Raw genomic sequence first — 18050 nt, 5'->3', positions numbered from 1 at the left:
CATAAAAAGAAAGAGTTTCAGACCTGTATCAGGAAAGTCAGAGCTAGTTAAAGGCTAAAGTGAACAGATATGTTTCTAGCTTTCTTTTAAAAATATTTAGCGAGCTAGCCTCCCTGATATCTAAAGGCAGTGTGTTCCATAGCTTTGGGGTGTCACTGACAAAGGCTGCATCCCTGATCTTCTTTCGGCTGTTTCTGGGAACCTCCAATAAACCAGCAGCAGATGATCGCAGTGTTCTTGGAGTCAAATAGTTAACAAGCGAGTTAGCGATGTAGCTCGGTCCCAGCCCATGTAGGGCTTTGTATACAAGTAGGACGACCTTAAAATCAATTCTAAATGTAACAGGAAGCCAGTGCAGAGCAGCTAAGACTGACCTGATGTGATCTCTCCTCTTGGTTCTGGTTAAGATTCAAATCTCAAAATAACATGTATTGACCAGGAAGAGACACAAAATGAGCACAAAGAGATGCAAAGGAACTGCAAAGAGACATGAAATATCTACAAAGTGGGTAAAACCACCACAAAGAGACACAACATTACCTCAGTGAGACACAATATCACACCAAAGAGACACAAACGGCAAATAGATGTGTGATGACTACGAACAGACACAACACCACCACAAAGTCTGTAGCCCATTTTACACAGAGATAGGGCTGCAACACAGTCCCTTCTTCATGCCGCCTGATTTATAGAACATTTTAGTCCTAAAAATTCAAGGCTCTTTCTGGTTGCACAAAAAGAATCTTACTCTTTAATAAAAAGGTCTGTCTCTGTAGGGATCCTTCCCATAACATCGTCAGACACTGAATAACAATCTGGGCCTTACAATAGCCCTTCTGTGCGGAGTTTGCATGTCCTCCCAGTGTCAGTGTGGGTTTTCTCAGGGTACTCCACCTTTTCCCACAGTCCAAAGACATGCAGGTGACTCTAAATTGGCTGTAGACGTGAATGTGAGTGTGAATGGTTGTCTGTCTCTATGTGTCAGCCCTGTGATAGTCTGGTGCCCTGTTCAGGGTGTACCCTGCCTCTCGCCCAATGTCAGCTGGGATAGGCTACAGGTCCAACCCTCAAGAGGATAAGCGGTCATGGAAATTAATGAATGAATGTTGACAATATTTTCGGATGTATAGAGTGATGAAAAGAGAAATCCAAAACTCTCTTCTGTAAAAAAACTTTGGGTCTGATATGACAACAAAGAGAAACAAGAACCTGGCTTTATCCAAGGTTCAGATTTCTGTTCTGGAAATGTTTGCAAACTAGTGCATAATTAACTAGATAGTGCCTAATTTGCATATTTAAACATGCAATTTCAGAAAACATGTACATATAAGATAAAAAATATATGTAAAATAATTTTTAACAAATTATCGTGGGGAAGTTTCATGGTGGTATCTAATAACCCTATTCACCTAGATAGTATGATAAAAATATTAATTACAAAACAACAACTGCGCCCCAGTCTGGCCTCGGATTCAAAGGTTTGATTTGCTTCAGACTGAGGTGGGGGTCAAACTTGTAAGGCTGTTGTTTCATCTTCCAAGAGGCTCGGTGCCTAATCTAAATACCCCGTGCGCACATACTGTTGCCTTTACGGTACTGCGCTCCATCTCTGCGCACCGTGCCTGGCAGGAGCTCGCGGTTTCAGATCTAACAGCACCGACAATGAGGCGTGTGTGGAAGATGGTCGGAAAATGAGCGTTCCCTCATAAAACAGACGGTATCCGAGGCAAGCAATGAGCGGTGTGGACCCACCGGGCACCGTTTCGCTTCACCCACCGAGCTCTCACCCCCGCGGTGCTTCACCGTGAACACACACATACGCTGAAAACCATTTCGCAACCTATTTTGCATGCAGTCTACAGGGCGCATGAAGTCTGGATATATTTTTCCACCCTGTTCAGCTCAGCCCAGCGACCTTGTAATGTGCACGCTGCTAGTTGTTATCTGAAGGAGGCGTGGGGTGCTCGTACAGACTGAGGAGCGCCTGTTTGGAGCAATATTAGTTTTTCTCTGCAGGATGTTTTGAGCGCCAAGGGGGCTGCGAGGTGTCGTCGGGGGGGTTTCTTCACTGCGCAGACAAGCGGCGGAGCGTCTCTGCGCTACCGCTCGTCTCGTCTGATCCACAACAAACACAGCAGACAGTTGAGGGAGGGAAGGAGGCGCAGAGGCGGAGAAGGACTCTGGTGGAGGAAATCTGGAAATATACGGCGTTAAAATGACGATGTCCGTCCCGGAGAGGAAATCAGGATCGGAGGGGAAGGAGGAGGAGAGCGAGGATGAGAGTGAGATCTTGGAAGAGAGCCCATGCGGCCGGTGGCAGAAACGGAAAGAGCAGGTTGGTCTGGCGGTGTGTGTGCGTCTGTGTGAGAGCGCATTTCATTAAAACGCACCTAATTTGCTCTTTGATCAGGATATAAATCAAGTTGCCCCATCGGATCGCGCTGGACATCCTCTGTTATGCAATTGTTGAGCCGAGCCGAGGTATTATTGCTCCATGGTGTTTGCACCACCATAAATCTGACACAGTGACAGATCCGTTGATCTGCTTAGCCCACATAAAGTCTATCTCAGTGTGACAGGAATAGTTTGCTTATTTCACACCACCACTGCTGTTTTTTTGCATCTTGAGGATTTCTGCTCCCATGGGATCTGGAGTTTATGATCTGACTCTTAATACAGGCTTGCAAATCACACTAACATGATGTGGGCGTGTCCAACAAGTCTGACACCTTCCCTTTATCACCTTAAATTAGCTACACGTTGCATTATAAAAGCATGCAGGTATGAGAGGAAGCATTAGAGTTTTCAGCATTAGTCAAAATGTATTTAATATCCTTTTTAATCAAATATATAAATTGCAAGTCAAGCCCGTTGTATTTAGAGAACCAACTGCTGCCAGCTGACAAACATTTGCTTCTTACATGTGTTTTGCTTTTATATCATAAAGTGGATATTGCATAGTGATCAGTTCCTTTGAGTCAATACCTTTCTAACCTTTCAAGTTTTGATACTATTGACCTACTTGTATATGAACTCTGGCAGATGTGTCCTAGTAAAGCTGCAGGATTTTGGTCACAATTGTCCCCCTGTCCTCTACCACCCAAAATGGTCTGCAGTCCAGTGCATTCAATTTGGCGAGGGAGTTAGTTGGACTGAGGATGCTTTTAGACCTAGAGTTCGTTTGCTTTGGTCCGAATCAGGGACTAATTTTGTTAGAAAGCTGCATAATTGCCTAGAGTTGGTTGGTGCTCGGCAGCATTTACAAGCGGACCAGATAAAATGCCTTGTGGGAGAAAGCTGCTTTGATTGGTCAGAATCTCCATGTGGGAAAAATCCAGGTAGTAAACAAAACGTTGAAGAAGAGTACACTTGTAAGATAAATGTGACACTTTCTAATGTCACAATGGAGGGACAACTACGCTGGTTGATTTTAGCGCTGCTCATCGTGGACTATATTGCTGTCATTGTTCATTTTAGTCAAACCATACAGTTTGAAAACGAGGCGCGGCTCCGACTAGAAAACAATGTTTTGATGCACTGGATGCACCTCTCAGGAGGAGGCGCACATTAATAATCCTCCAGGACTGTAACATGCTCATGCGTGTTTAATACAAACAATGTGTAATGCGACTTAAGTTGGTTCAGGTTGGAACATGTTCTCACCACAAAGGAACTGCACCAGAATTCATTTGTAACGTCCACCTCTTTAAGAAGGTCTCGGTCTGGTTGTTTTGGTGCGCACTGTGTTCACACCTGCCCAAACGAACTTGAGTTAGATTGAACTAGAGATGCAATAATCCAGCTTTTTCATTTTCCATACCGATCCCGATGCTGTGGCTTTGAGTATCAGCCGATACCCGATACCGATCCGATACCATGGTTGACCTAAAAAGTTATATACCTTTACATGTAGAACAGAAAAGGCATCAGGCATTGATGACTACACAGTTCTTTCCTAAGATAAAATGAAACAAGATGAAACAGATTGATGCAATGATGAACTATTTATTTTTAACAAAAATAAGCAAATACTGTGAAATACCTCCACACAGCAGATTCTCTCCTTCGCTCCATGACGTATGACATAGCTTGCGTCGCAATAGATTTAAAGGGAAAGGATCGCATCAGGTATAGGTTGCATTTTCCAATACCCGATCCATCTATTTTGATGATATCGGGCCCGATATTTGATCCTGATAACGGATCGGTGCATCCCTAGATTGAACTGAACCAAACAGGGCAGGTGTGAAAGTACACTTGCTCAATTTGCATCTGAATGCCTGGCCAAGTGTGGCCTGACGAGGCTGGCTGCTAGCCCAAGCATCAAAGGCTGTTCCATCTGGGTGTTTTTTAAATGTAAATGTTGCATTCACGGGGCCAAGCAGCATGATCTTCATTGTTTCCATCATGTGACAAAGCCACTGTGGCCTTCAGTGATGCACCAGGCCAAAAGGCACCACGGAGCACGATCAATCAGTGTTACGTTTTTTAACACATTATTTTTTCTGTGATTCATTAATCGAAACTAACACATTATTTTGACGTCCCATAACCCTTTTCCACCAAAATAAGCACATGTAAGTCGGTTTTTTAAACACAGGTAAACCCACTGAAATTAGACTATACAGTCTTTTCTAGTTGCTAGTAGAGTAGAGCTGTGTACATGGCTCTGCAGGAGATTAGTATGCCTTTTTTTTTTAAATTTTTGGTGTGTCACGTTCGATGTTACGGACAGGCAAGGAAACGGGTTAGTAAACAGTAAAGAAGAGCATGGAGGCCAGTGAAATTGTTACGGTGGTTACTTCTTTTTATATATCTAGCATTTATTCAGTCTCTCTTCCAAACCTCAGTGCAGACTAATTTTGGGTCAGTGTTTGAGTGCTGCTTGGACGGAGACTGACAGTATTCTGTGGTGACGCGTCATTGCATCCCGCTGGTAATGGAGCTAAAATTAGTGCGCTCATCCGGGTGTTGTGTTTCTATCAATGCCGATAAATACTCATAACTACTGCAGAAACATTTGGCTCAGGTGTGAATGCTGATTTTAACCTTTCCCATTACATTAAAAAGCCTGATGTTAGTGGGTAAAGGAGCTCCAGTTACCTCCGCAGCTTTGTGCTGCATTCATTAGTGATAGGTGAATATAAATGTGTGTATCTTTTTGGACGACTCTTTTTAGTGTCCAGTTTGTACCGAGTCAAACTGTCAAACATCTGACTGCTCATAAATCCCCGACTTTTCTCACTTTGACATTTGCTGTTATTTTAGGGTACTGTTCGCACTGCCTGCTACTGTGAGTGAACACAAGGCGATTAAATTGGACTTGAATCAAAACCTCTACCAGCCAAGACCATATTGTGTGTCCATACTGTTTCCACCTTACAACTTAAAGCACATGAACACATTGAAGTTGAAAGACCGACCATCCGAGCAGCATATGAATGCACAATTGGCATGTGGAGGTCTTGACTTGAGTCTGGTTCAAATCAGTCCTCACTTGTTCATTCAGAGTCAGTGTGCTGCACTCATTAGTCCATATTACAGATTTATGAGCACTTGAATGTGCAACAGGCTGACCCAGTAGAAACTGGTCAATCACAAGAGTCATTTAAAAAGGTTTGTGGGTTCATTTTTGCCCATCATTGGTGTGGGACTGTTGGTTGGACGAAACAGGCAATTATAAGAACCACCTTCGTTTGATTTAATGGTGATGTGAATTTAATGACAATTTATACACAATATGATGATGATGATGATGAATCAATTATTCAAGAAAAACAATCAACGGATTAATTGATAATGAATATAATTACTTGCAGTCCTGGAACCAACCAATAATAATTTTGATAATTGGTATGTCTACCGTTTATTATTTGATAGTTTGCTGTAGAAAATGTCATAGTTTTTTATTGTCTGACTAATACTCCAAAAATATTCCGTTTACTGTCACCTGACACAAAAAACCTGCCAATGATCCTCACAATTAAGAAGCTGGAAACAAGGAATGTTTTGTCAAACTACAGTTGCAGATCAATTTCCTGTCAATCCACTGACTTGAGTTATCAACTAATGTTTCCAGCTCTTATTTGATTTATATATCATAGAAATTTGCCTCAGGTAGATTTACAATCTATACAACATATGCTATATATCCTTAGATGCTCAATTCTGAGAAGGAAACTTTTAATAATACTGCAGGGTACAGGTCTCTGTCTGTCCTAGATCTTCAGCTGTATTTATGAGTCTGCCACCTTCCCATGTGATGGTCAGCACCAGTCCAGACAACACATTAGCAGCGTTAAATAAATTACCCAGTGGCCTTGCTTAAAGCTTCCTCACCCATAAATAATCCCATGTTTGTTTAATGTCAACATCAAAGTCTTGAAAGGCAGCGCAGTTATTATCAGGGAGAAGAAACAGACGTCTAAATGTCTTTTTGTGAAGCAGCGGGCGTCGGCTCCACTAACAGCTCCAGATAAGGCGGAATATTTAAGTTGAAGGTTATCTCTGGAACACACACGGCGTCCTCTTAACGCTGCGACCACCTCACATCACTGCTCTTTCCCCGCCATTGAGCATACACGACTCACCCCACCCTGGTGTTTTTCCATCTATTGATTACCCATGTGGGCTTCTTCTACTGTCACATGTCCATTTACCCCCCACTGGGAGCATCACTCAGTCAGGGCTGGCTGCTGTAGTAAAATCAATCATTTTCTGGTATTGGCATATGTCATGAAAGTAACATGATTAAATTTATGTTCAGTGTGATGATCTCTGTCCCACTGGTCTACATTACAGACAAAAGTCAGTATACAAAAACTTTAATAACTAATTTTATTTATTTTTAAGCACAATTTGCTCAGAAACCTTAATGTGAGGAAGATATTTTTTGAACAAAGCAAAAATATAGTGCTCTAACTAATGACTTTTTCTATTAAAACTCTATCAAGTGTATGTCAGCTAAGGGAATTCCAAAATGGCCATCATAAGACTCTAAACACCAAGGTGACATTTTTAAATTGCTCATTTTGTCCAAACAATTCAGTATAAAATGGCATAAAACTGACTGAACCAGCAAATGTTGAACATTTTTGCTTCATAAATGGCTATTTTCTGTATTTTCTGGTTGACGGATAGATTAATCGACCGATTATATCAGTGCTACTGCAATATGATCATGGTGGTACACTCCTATCCAAAGTCACTAAACAAGGCCTGCAACTAATGATGATTTTCATTTGTTGATTAATTTGATTATTTTCTCAATTGATACATTTTTTTTTTAAATAAATTGTCAGAAAACTGTGAAAAATGTCTTTTCCTTAAAGCCCAATGCAAAATAATTCCCTTATTTTCCCAAAACAATAAATATATTAAACACATAAAATAAAGTAAAGCAGAAAATCCACACAATAAGCAAGTTGGTTAAAGTTGGCATCAGTAGAAATCTGGAAAAGCTGAAAGTAAAAAGTTGGAATTTGAAAATACACCGTCACCCTGCAGCTCCCCCTGCTCTGTCCTAACCCCTTCTCACTAGATAACCATGGGCATATGCACATGCTTCACACAGTGACCCAGTGTTTCCCACACATTGATTTTTTAAATCTTATTTCATTGTACAGTGGCATGCAGCTCATGTGCTCAGCTGCTGCAGCCGCTGACTGGAGGTCCAACTCCAGAGCTGCTGCCTGCTCCCCTTTGAGATGATCTGTAGGAGGAGGACACACTGTAATTTGAGGCTCTAGCTAACGTTACCTACATGATCATAAACATGAAGTGGCAGCTGTGATCCTTTGGCTCTGGTTAGCAGAAAGCTAAACTATTAGCAGCATTTTCTGTCCATCTCTGAAACCTTTCACCAGTATCGACATGTGTTTTATTTAGTTTATTGTCAGACTTTCTTTTTGATAAGGCTTTCTTCCTTTTTGGGTTGCTTCACAGTGTAGGCAGTTGTTAACAATTCTGGAACAGCAACTGTCTCTGCAGGATTCTCTGCCATTGAATTGGGCTTTCGCCAAAGGGGCGTGTGTGTGTCCCTTCGCGATTTGTAGAACAGCCAGTAGGAACGGCCTCTCCCTGAAATGACCTGTGATTGGCCAGTGTCTCAAGTCACAGCCTAGATTCTCTAAAGCTTGACATCAGAGCCAAGAGGAGGTGCAGAAGTTCTCTCAGACTGCTTGAATTACAATATGCTTAAAGTTTATTATGGGATTTTTGCCCAGTGGCACTAAAGTTAAACTGCCTACCCCAGCTTTGAACAATTAAGACAGTATCAAAGTATCTGTTGATTATTTTTTATCAATTAATCGACTAATAGTTTCAACCCTACAGCAGCAAATCCTCACATTTCAGATGCTGGAGTTTGCAAATTTGTAGCTATTTTGCTTGATAAATGACATTTTTGCAGATTAATCATCTGTTAATTGACAAATGAATGAATGAATGAATTGCAGCAGTATGAGCTGAGTCCATATTCCTGTTACTCTTGATGATGTTATGGGAGACGCACTTATTCACACCAGTTAAAACCCACAATTTTCTCGCACTGTGCCTCAGTCTCAGCGCTCACCTTGATGTAGTTTCCTGAGTACTTGTGCAGATTTGGCCTTGAATAAACATTTCTTTTAATAATGCAGAGCACAAAGCAAAACATTTGCATCAGTCGACAGGCTTCAAGAATAACAAAATGGACCCGTGTGACATTATCTCTGTAGGGACAAGCCGTGCCATTAACTGTTGCCAGCACATTCATAAAGCTGCCCCAACAGGTTGAAACCATAGCTGCCTTAACCTGTGAAGTCACCTCGTGTTGATAGATGTGTACAGTACAGTTGGAATCATCAATCAGAAACATGTCTTTGTTTGATGCGTTGGTGACGGAGGGCCCCTGCTTTCTCGTCTCTTTGTCCAGCAGGCCTCGGTATGTCTGAGCGGCAAATGCACATGAATGCTCAATAAATAAGCCAGTGGGTGAAAGTTCAGAAGGCACGCTGCCATATCTGTTATTCAGTTCAGGCATTATAATAAACACAGGCCGCAGTCACATGGTCAGCACATGGCATTGCTGCCTTGCGTGGCTGTTTTCTCAGGCGGGAATGGTTAAAAGTGGATGAAGGTGTTGCCTTCAAAGTCAGTTTATTCCTCTTGACTCAACACACAATATTGATTTTTGGAGGGACCGAATAGTGCTGGTGTGATTAGAAAGCTGCGTGAGGTGAAGCGTAACAGCTGTGAAGGTGCTGTAAAAAGTGTTTTTGCATATCTTTCTTGGCTCTGGTGTGTGTGTGTGTGTGTGTGTGTGTGTGTGTGTGTGTGTGTGTGTGTGAAAGGAAATATTGCCCGCAACTTTCAACATGATATGGCACAAGAAGTTAATCAAACTGAAGTTGGTGGTTTGCTGTGGTGTTTTCTATTCAAGGACCAAATAAATGAAAGTGGGTGGATAATTGTTGCGCACAGTGTTGACATACAGCCCTGCTGCGCTCGTTGTCAACATGACTGACTGACTGGTGGCATGTATCCTCTGACTGAGTCATTCTGTGCCTTCCCAGAATGTGGACATTTAGGCTAATGCAAAACGATTTACAAAGGCAACGCAATGACTCACATCATGTTGTTGGGACATGAATCTTTTACCTTTCTCTTTATTCAAGGAAGTTTCATTGAGAGGAAGCATCTCTTCTGCAAGGACACCCTCATCACATTTGCACATTTGACAAAAACCTCTGATTTCTTTCCAGTTTTTCTTTGATCTTTGCATAAAAATAAATTTTATTAACCCTTTTGTGAATTAGTAATGCACGAAACGTATAGAGATCAGGCATTGGATGCTCTTCAGTGAAGGTTATCAAACTGTGAGGTGAGACATGATGAAAAGATAGAGTGTGAGGTGAAGGGACAAAGCATGCCAGGAAATTAACTATCATAGTTTTCTTATTGAAAGTTTACTTTGCCAATTTTCAACCAGCTTTGTATCGTAACAATGTGAGCAGTATGTGTAAATTAACTACTGTAAGCTTCACTCCATCTCACCATGACCAGATCTTCCTGCTCATCTCCCAGCTCAAATCGGCAGATTTTTGCTGGCTCTATGGCTGTTGCTGGAACTACAGATTGTACTTCTGCATTTTCATATGCCCATCACCACAGATACAAACAGCACAGACACAAGAGCACCTCTGTCTCTCTCAAACTCAGACCAAACTATTAAAACTGTAAAGCTTGGCAGTGCTGATCAAATATAAACCAAGATTCTGTTGATGAATTGCATTTTTCCCACTTAAAACGTCTTTAGAAACATATTTTAGTGCACTGTTTGGCTGTAATATGAGAATTTATGAACAGGAAGTGGACGCCATACTGTTTCCTGTATTGTGAAAAGGGAGGCTGAAAAACTGAATCAGTAAAAGTAGGCAGGCACATATGAACCAAGATTCTGTTACTGTTTCTCAGATAAAATATTTCCCAGAGACATGTTTTAACTTTATCAACCAGCCGCCATTGTGTCAAATGGATGAGCTGGTATTACATCACCCACCAGTGGGAGTGTTTATTGGTCTGGTATGGCGCAGTGCATTCTGGTAGTTGTAGGTTTTCTACCTCTTGAGCAAAAGTGAATCCGTCAGTCCTCTCCCCCTGTTTTCTCTGGTTGTGTAGCACAAATTTCAGAAGTATTTGCACCTTCTACTGCATAGACAGCCTAGTCTTATGAGAAGACCATCTTTCCAGCTGGGAAATACAACTCTAACACTGTCAAAAGTTGGAACCGCAACAGTGGCTGTGACACACAGCTCTCAGACACTGCTATGGTGCTCTAAAACCTTGAGCGCTCTATTTTTGCAATTTTCGTCTGCTTATTGTCAGATTCTTACCGCAGTCAAATCTTAACGCAAAGACATGAAATTTTTAGAGACAGTGTGATGTTCACGAGAGATGAAACAGTATTTAGATTTTAGATCACAGTTGCGTATAATGACCAAAATTTTCATGGCTTTCAATTTTAATACTGTGTTGTTCAAATGTGCTGAAAATTTTAAAAAATGGCGATACACACTGAAATCATTTCACAGAGTTTTATATTGAAAGCCACAAATAAAATTAGCTGCACGATTTGTTTGCATAAACATTTAAATGATAACATAGCTAATAGTACCTTATGTAAACCTGTAAAAACCAAATAAAATGTGCATTAACATCAAAGATGCCCTGCGTCTGGGAGACTGTCACAAGTTTTTTAGAGCACAGTAATTAAACACGGTTTTAATGATAATTAAAATTTGAAACGGTCATACTAACTGCAGTGAAATTTCTGTAAAATCATCCATAAGTCCGCCTAGAAATCAGAGAAAAAAGCAGCTCATTTTAACTCCAGAAGTTGCCTGAGAATTATCAAGTTAAGTCTTCCTCCGTATCACAGTAATTCGCTGACAGCTGCATGTAAATCTTTGGGTACACTGCAAACAGGAACTGCTCATATTAAATTCGGCATACTTTTAATAGTTTCAAAATCAAATGTCAACAAATATAAGCCAAAAGAAAACAAGGGCTTAAGATGTAGCCCGCAGCTAACTAATTGATTCCATGGCAACATTATAGTTCGTCTCTTCCACTCTAAAGAGTGATTATCTGTCATAACAGCTCAGTGGGTGTTACACCCACCGATGACTTTGACCTGTCACACTGGGCTCTCTTTATTATAGTACAGCCCTGACAGAAGATTATCTCCAACCCCCTGTGATCTTGGCTCGATGCTGCAGCATGATAGACCTCCCGAAGTGAATCCACACCCATCTCCACACTGTGGTGCACCAGCAGCACACACAGCACTCATTCCAGTAATGGCTCCATCTTCTATTTCCAGGTCCTGCCTCCATCTGCTTTACAGAGAGATGAAAATGAGGCAGCCAGGGTCGGAAAAGACCGCATTCATCTGTCACAGCGTTAATTCACAAGCGCAGATGAATATGTGAGGTTGAAACTGGTGGGCAGATGATGTTTTCCGCACTTGTGTGTTAACTGAAATCTCATGCATGTGTTAGTGCTCACATGCATGTGTCAGGGTTGAGAAACTGGGGGGCATTGGCACACAGTGCACACGCCATGCAGCTTGGTGTGAGCTATATGGAAACAAAAATAGCATAATTTTCACAGAGGACATTTTGACATGTCACAGTAAGGAAAACACAGGTGGCTGAATTCCATTTAGTTGCTTTGGTTTGGCTCACAGCGCCATTGTTAATGTTATTAGTTACCTGTGCTTTTCAGTCAGAATGTTGGATATAAAAAGGCCCATATTGATTGTACTAACATTATTTATCATATACTGTGTGATGGCATTTAGGTTTTTCCCAGGAAACTACTCAGCAGATGTGTAACAATGCCGCCCTGATCAGAATCAGAGAAACAGGACTTCGGTATACTGCCAAGTTTTTTTCAAGGAATTTGCTGTGGTTTACTGATGTATAACATAAAAATAGTAAGGAAAAAAATGAAAATAAAAACAAGAATTGAAAAAAATATATCCTGAAACAACAATCAAGTAAATAGACGATACCCTAAACAAGAGCCACATTCATTAATGAATATCATCCCAGCTTTCATGGGATGTTAGATTATCACGTCACAAGTTGTTTTTGTAGTTTAATGCGGTACATTACAAATAATACGTAATAAACCTCTGCCATAAAACACTGATATTAACCAAAATATTCAAAACCACATTGTAAAACCTTTTTTCTCGTGAGAATAAAGTCCTATAATTTTCAAAACAATATATGAAACTAAGCCCCTAATACGGAGCTTTCATCAGCTGTATGGTTGTATTGATTTATTTTAGCACTGCACTGCCCCTGTGTTACTCTAACAAGCACTTACACATGCATGTGGGCAGGCTTATTCTGTTTGAAGTGCTTTGTTTTATCATCAGTATGAAATCTGACCCTATAGGGTGAATGTAAGAAATACCAATTACAGCAGTATAACATCATTAAGTAGCCATTAAGTCAGATGGGTTATGTTGCTTGTGTGTTCTGTGGGTTGTAATGCTGCAAATAATGACTGTTTTATTGAAAAAAAATCTATAGATTATTTTTTGAGAGTCATTCAGGGTCAAAAAACAGTGAAGTATGCAAATTTAATGTTACCAAATCCCCTAAATAATGTCTCCATGTTTAAGTTTTGTCGGAGTAACAGTTCAACACTGAAATATATTCATTTTACAATTACATTAACTATGGATGGTCCTTGCCGGGTTTGATTCTAGCCCACAGCCCTTTGCTGCATGTCTTTCTCCCCGCATGAAACTGTCCTGTCATTAAAGGCAAAAAGCCCAAAAAATAATCTTTAAAAAAACAGTGACTACAAACTCATGCGTCTATTCTGCTGGAAACTTGCAGCAAGAATGACTTATGGCGGTGAGGAAGAAACGGTCCAGAATGTGGCTTCATTTCACGAAGAAAGAAGACAACAGTGCTGCTTATTATGTCTGTAAAACAATAATTTCAAATAAGGGTGTAAACACCCTCATTTTGCTCAAACATCTTTCCACACAACATGGGCCTAACTCCAGGAACGCCATGTATTTAACACTCTGTGCATGAATGCCACTGCCTCCCCACTGAGCAGCACGTCTGCTAGAGAGGGTAAATATAAAATAAAAAATGTTATAATAACATCAGTGCCACACAAGCAGGCTCAGCAGATTTCCTCTTTGACTAAGAAAGAAAATGAATGCAGTACAAATATTGTCTCATTTCATCCATTTCAAGAGTCAGACACGGTCGCTCTGCCAGCTGCGGTCTTTTTAGGTGACAGATTGTTGCTACACTGCGTTCAGACTCTGAGATATTTAAGCAGTTGGGTTGAAACCTGTCTAGGCCTACTTCTTTCCACACAGAAATTTAAATAGGAATCAATAAGGGAATTCATAAAGAATGGGGCTGACAAAAGGAATCGATAATGGCATCTGTATCAATAAAATCTTACCATTCCCATCCCTACATAAAAGAAAGAAAATCAGAAAATCATTAATTGCTTACAGTTGTATAATCTTGTTGTGTAATGTAAAAACCAGAGGTCGGCCACACACATATGGATGATTTTATTACTGTCAAATGAAAGACGACCAAAATCATCACCTCACAGTAACCATGATGTACGTCCACAGTAAACCTTTCATACTTTTTGGATGTTTCCCATGTCTGAGGTCATAAAGAGGAGCCATTAAAGTGAGCAAAGGAACCCTCAGCACAGGGCATTGCCCCCTATAAACCCCTGTCAAGTCGTGGCTTGCAGTAAGCGCTGCCTGTCCTGGGGGGGATCCTCCTAATGACTTACACTCCATGATAATTCAGCAGTGCAGGCGTGTTTGCTGCTTTGACAGCTGCCCTATGAGGAATGACATCCACTCAGATTTCCCTGGAGGGGAAACAGAGCAGGGACAGTCAGCTCTGATTCACCTGTTAACACAGTCACTCTGCTAACTGAGGTCTTCCACGCCTGTTGCTCAGGGCTCAAGGCTTTACTAGGAAACACATTGACGGCCATTTATTCCTAGAATACAAAATGAAGATTTGCTCATATGCCAATTGACTTCTGCCTGATTTTAACCACGGTGGTAGCATGGCTCTAGGGATAGTTAGTCTGTTGGCTGATCCACCACTTTGGTCTGGACTGAAGTATGTCAGCAACTATTTTAAGGATTGACATGAAACTTTGTACAGACATTCATGGTCACCAGGGGATAAATCCCACAGACTTTGGGGATCCCTTGATTTTCATCTAGTGCCACCATGACGTTGAGATTTTTTTAAAAATTTTTTTTATTAAAGTATCTCTCTATCTATTAAATGGATTGCCATGAAATTCAGTGCAGTATTCATGGTGCCCAGAGGATGAATCTTGATGAATTTGATGATCTCCTGACTTTTTCTTTAGCACCACCAACAAGTCAAAGGCTGAACCAAAATGACCAGACTTCACAGCCCTTGCAGACTTTGCAGCTGTGTTCCCAGGAAATCTGCGAGCACCAAAGGCTGTCTAAATCCGCAGTTCATCCAGTCCATACGGGGCCTCAAGCACGCTTTCTGCAGACTTCTAGAGAGGGTGCATGAAGTGCAGACTTCAGAATTCATTGCAATGTGGATGTGATGTTGTGGATTTTCCTGGTGATGACTACAAAGCAAACAAACTTTTATAAATGTGTAATGAGATTGTGTATGTGTATTATAATGGGTATTATAATGTGACCTCAATCATGTAGGGCAGAAATAAGATCCAGCCACATGGTACAGAAATATGTAGAAGTACAGACTATTGAAGTAATCAAAACACATCATATTATTGTAACCTACCCTGTGAACGCTGTGCAGTTTAATGCGGTGTACAGGATTGTAGTTGTCATTCAAATTTCTCCACAGCAGCAACGAGTGAAACAGATTTAAGACCTGTCTATCAGCGGATTTAAAGCCTTGCACTCTGGCACCCCTGCAGACTTGACATGATGCCGGTGAACAGGTCACAGTACATATGACTGAAGTCCTTGAAGGCTTAGTCCGCAAGTGGGTGGACATTTGGATCCAGCCACAGTCTTCACTTGTCCTGTCAAATATCTTAATATCCACTTGATGGATTGGTGGATCATTTTGTACTTTCATTCATGGTTCCCAGATGATGAATCACACTGACTTTGGTGATCCTCAAATTTTTTTCATTATTGTCACCATGAGGTACACAGTTGTGATTTTGAGTGAAATGTCTCAACCACTGCTGGATAGATTGCAATGAAACTGTTTCCACAATGAGGCTGAGTTTTTTTTAAATATCTTGACTTTTTATGTAGCTTCACCAACAGGTCAAACTCTTCACTTGTCCTGTCAAATATCTCAATATCAATTCAATTGACTGGCAAAATAAAGTACCATCATTCATAGTTCCTCGAAGATGAATCCTGTACGGCTGAATTGTTTGCTCGAGATGCTCTTATTCTCATTGATTGAACAATTGCTATGGTTTGGTTCGTAGGATTTTTGTCCACCAAATCATTTTTCTTAGCTGAAAACACCAACTTGGGAGTGCTAAAGCATTTTCTTTGGAGTTGCAGTGTTGTTGCAGCTAAGATGCTACAACCCCTAGATTCCCAGCGACTCCTTGAGTTTTTCCTAGTGCCAACACATTTGTGGTTTTGAGTGAAATGTCTCAACATTTATTGGATATATTGCCATGAAATTGTAACCACACATTCATGTTCCCCTCAGGATGAATTGTTATGACTTTGGTGAACCCTTGACTCATCTAGGGCCATCATCAGGTCAAACTTTTAATTTGCTGAATGCTTTGATTTGTGACCAAATACATTTAAAACTAAAGGCATCCTATCAGCCTCAGAACTGGATTCATCTGTGTGTTTGTGGCAGTACAGGTGTGTGTCTGGTAGAGTGGTGTTTCTATCATCTGTATCACTGTTCCAGTTGAACTTGCCCCTTTGCAGTGAGAATAATAGAGACCTGCAGCTCCGCCTCCTCTTGCTGCATGAATGGTTTAATGATGTTGTGTTATTTACTTTCTCATGTGTGATGACAAACTGTATTTTACAGCCTGGGCGTCTCTTGACCTAGCCTGTAGATTACAATAGAGATAGCCTGCTTTTTTTTCCATTTGTGCATGTAACAGCTGTCGTTGTTAAATTTTACAACAAAGCTCTCAGTCAGCGGGGGTGTTTAAAATGAAATTGCAAATTAATGGTGTCACACTGTTGTTCACATGAGCTAATTGTCTTTTGTGCTTTTGATACTGCTTTTACTCTGCGAGGGAAAACTGAATGTCTTCTAGTGTTTACATGCTGCTGTGTCACAGGCACCAATGCATGGACGAGGCCTGTTTATACAGAACAGCTGCACCTGCATGAGAGTTTAAGGCGCCCTTTACTCACTGGTCAGCATCTAGACAAGGACGCCATTACTAAGCTCCAGCTTGAAGGTCCATCCTCAGATACACTGTTATCATCAGCTTGTAATATTGAGTGCATTCCAGGAGTTAATTTGGGAGTAAGTGTGGTAGCTGCAGCTGATATCTAAACTTCACTGCAGGTGAGCAGTGGAGAGGAGCGAAGGAGTGGGCGTCATGCATTTGGGTGCAACTGTTCAAAGTTTCCAGACAGAATCTTGTTAGTAAAATTAGTAAATTGAGAAAACTGTGTAGATCTCCTTTTGAAGAGTTCTCTGTCTGCTTTGCACGGAGCTCAATAAATCAGTTGTTCCTGCACATTATTAGTTCAAGGCCTCAAATTACTAACTAATGTGCTTCACGTACATATTGCATTCCCTCATCTTAGTCATGTGTATCCTTGAAATACCTAATTTGTTTCCTCATTCCCTGACACCACATCCATGTCATAGTGTACAGACCGTTAATACAAACAGCCAGGTTTACAGCCACCTGTCAGCTGTAGTCATAAGAAGGAAAGATAAGGATTTTTTCTTCCAGTTGGCACAAAGGAGTCAACAGACTGGAGACTGCAAGCTACCAAGCTTTGTTGTAACAACGTATGATTAAAATTGGCTGCTAAAAAACTTGCTTTATAAATGTTTCGCAATGGAAGAAAACCCATTCAAAATGTTTGTTAGACCTCAAGGACACAAGTGAAGCTTTTTGGTGAGAAAATGTTAATATAAACCAAACTTTCTGGGCGTCTTTCAGGAAACTGAGGGAATGAGTTATCAAAAACAGGGATGGGATAATATATGATTTCATCGCAGATCATGATAAAAACCACTCACAGTAAGTTGATTGTGATGAATTTACATTATTGGGACAATTGTGAGTGTCATGTCCAACACCATCCAAAGAGACTGCTATTGCACTTTCACATTTAAAAATACAGAGCCTGCTTTCGCTTCCATGTTGTGCTACATTCATGCCAATGCACAAATCTTTGCATCAAAATAAGGTTTTTCACTTGAATTCATCTTCCATGGATATGTATTCACTTCATTTACTTTTACAGCCTCACAGTATCGTGATGTGCTGCAGCTTCCCTGAATGTCTGA

General features: G+C 40.8%; 1 protein-coding gene across 1 annotated transcript in view; it reads left to right on the top strand.

The window, feature by feature from the left end:
• Positions 1-1658: 1658 nt before the first annotated feature.
• nrbp2b (nuclear receptor binding protein 2b) overlaps positions 1659-18050 on the top strand; it is a 52044-nt gene continuing 35652 nt past the window's right edge. Inside the window, exon 1 of the mRNA XM_033638891.2 lies at positions 1659-2338. Within this exon, the coding sequence (XP_033494782.1) occupies positions 2219-2338 (120 nt within the window). The 5' untranslated portion in view covers positions 1659-2218. The remainder of the gene's footprint in view (positions 2339-18050) is intronic.

Source organism: Epinephelus lanceolatus, chromosome 20 (genome assembly GCF_041903045.1).
Source record: "Epinephelus lanceolatus isolate andai-2023 chromosome 20, ASM4190304v1, whole genome shotgun sequence".
NCBI lineage: Eukaryota > Metazoa > Chordata > Actinopteri > Perciformes > Serranidae > Epinephelus > Epinephelus lanceolatus.
The sequence above is the reverse complement of the archived record's forward strand: the minus strand, read 5'-3'. Positions and strand labels throughout refer to the sequence as shown.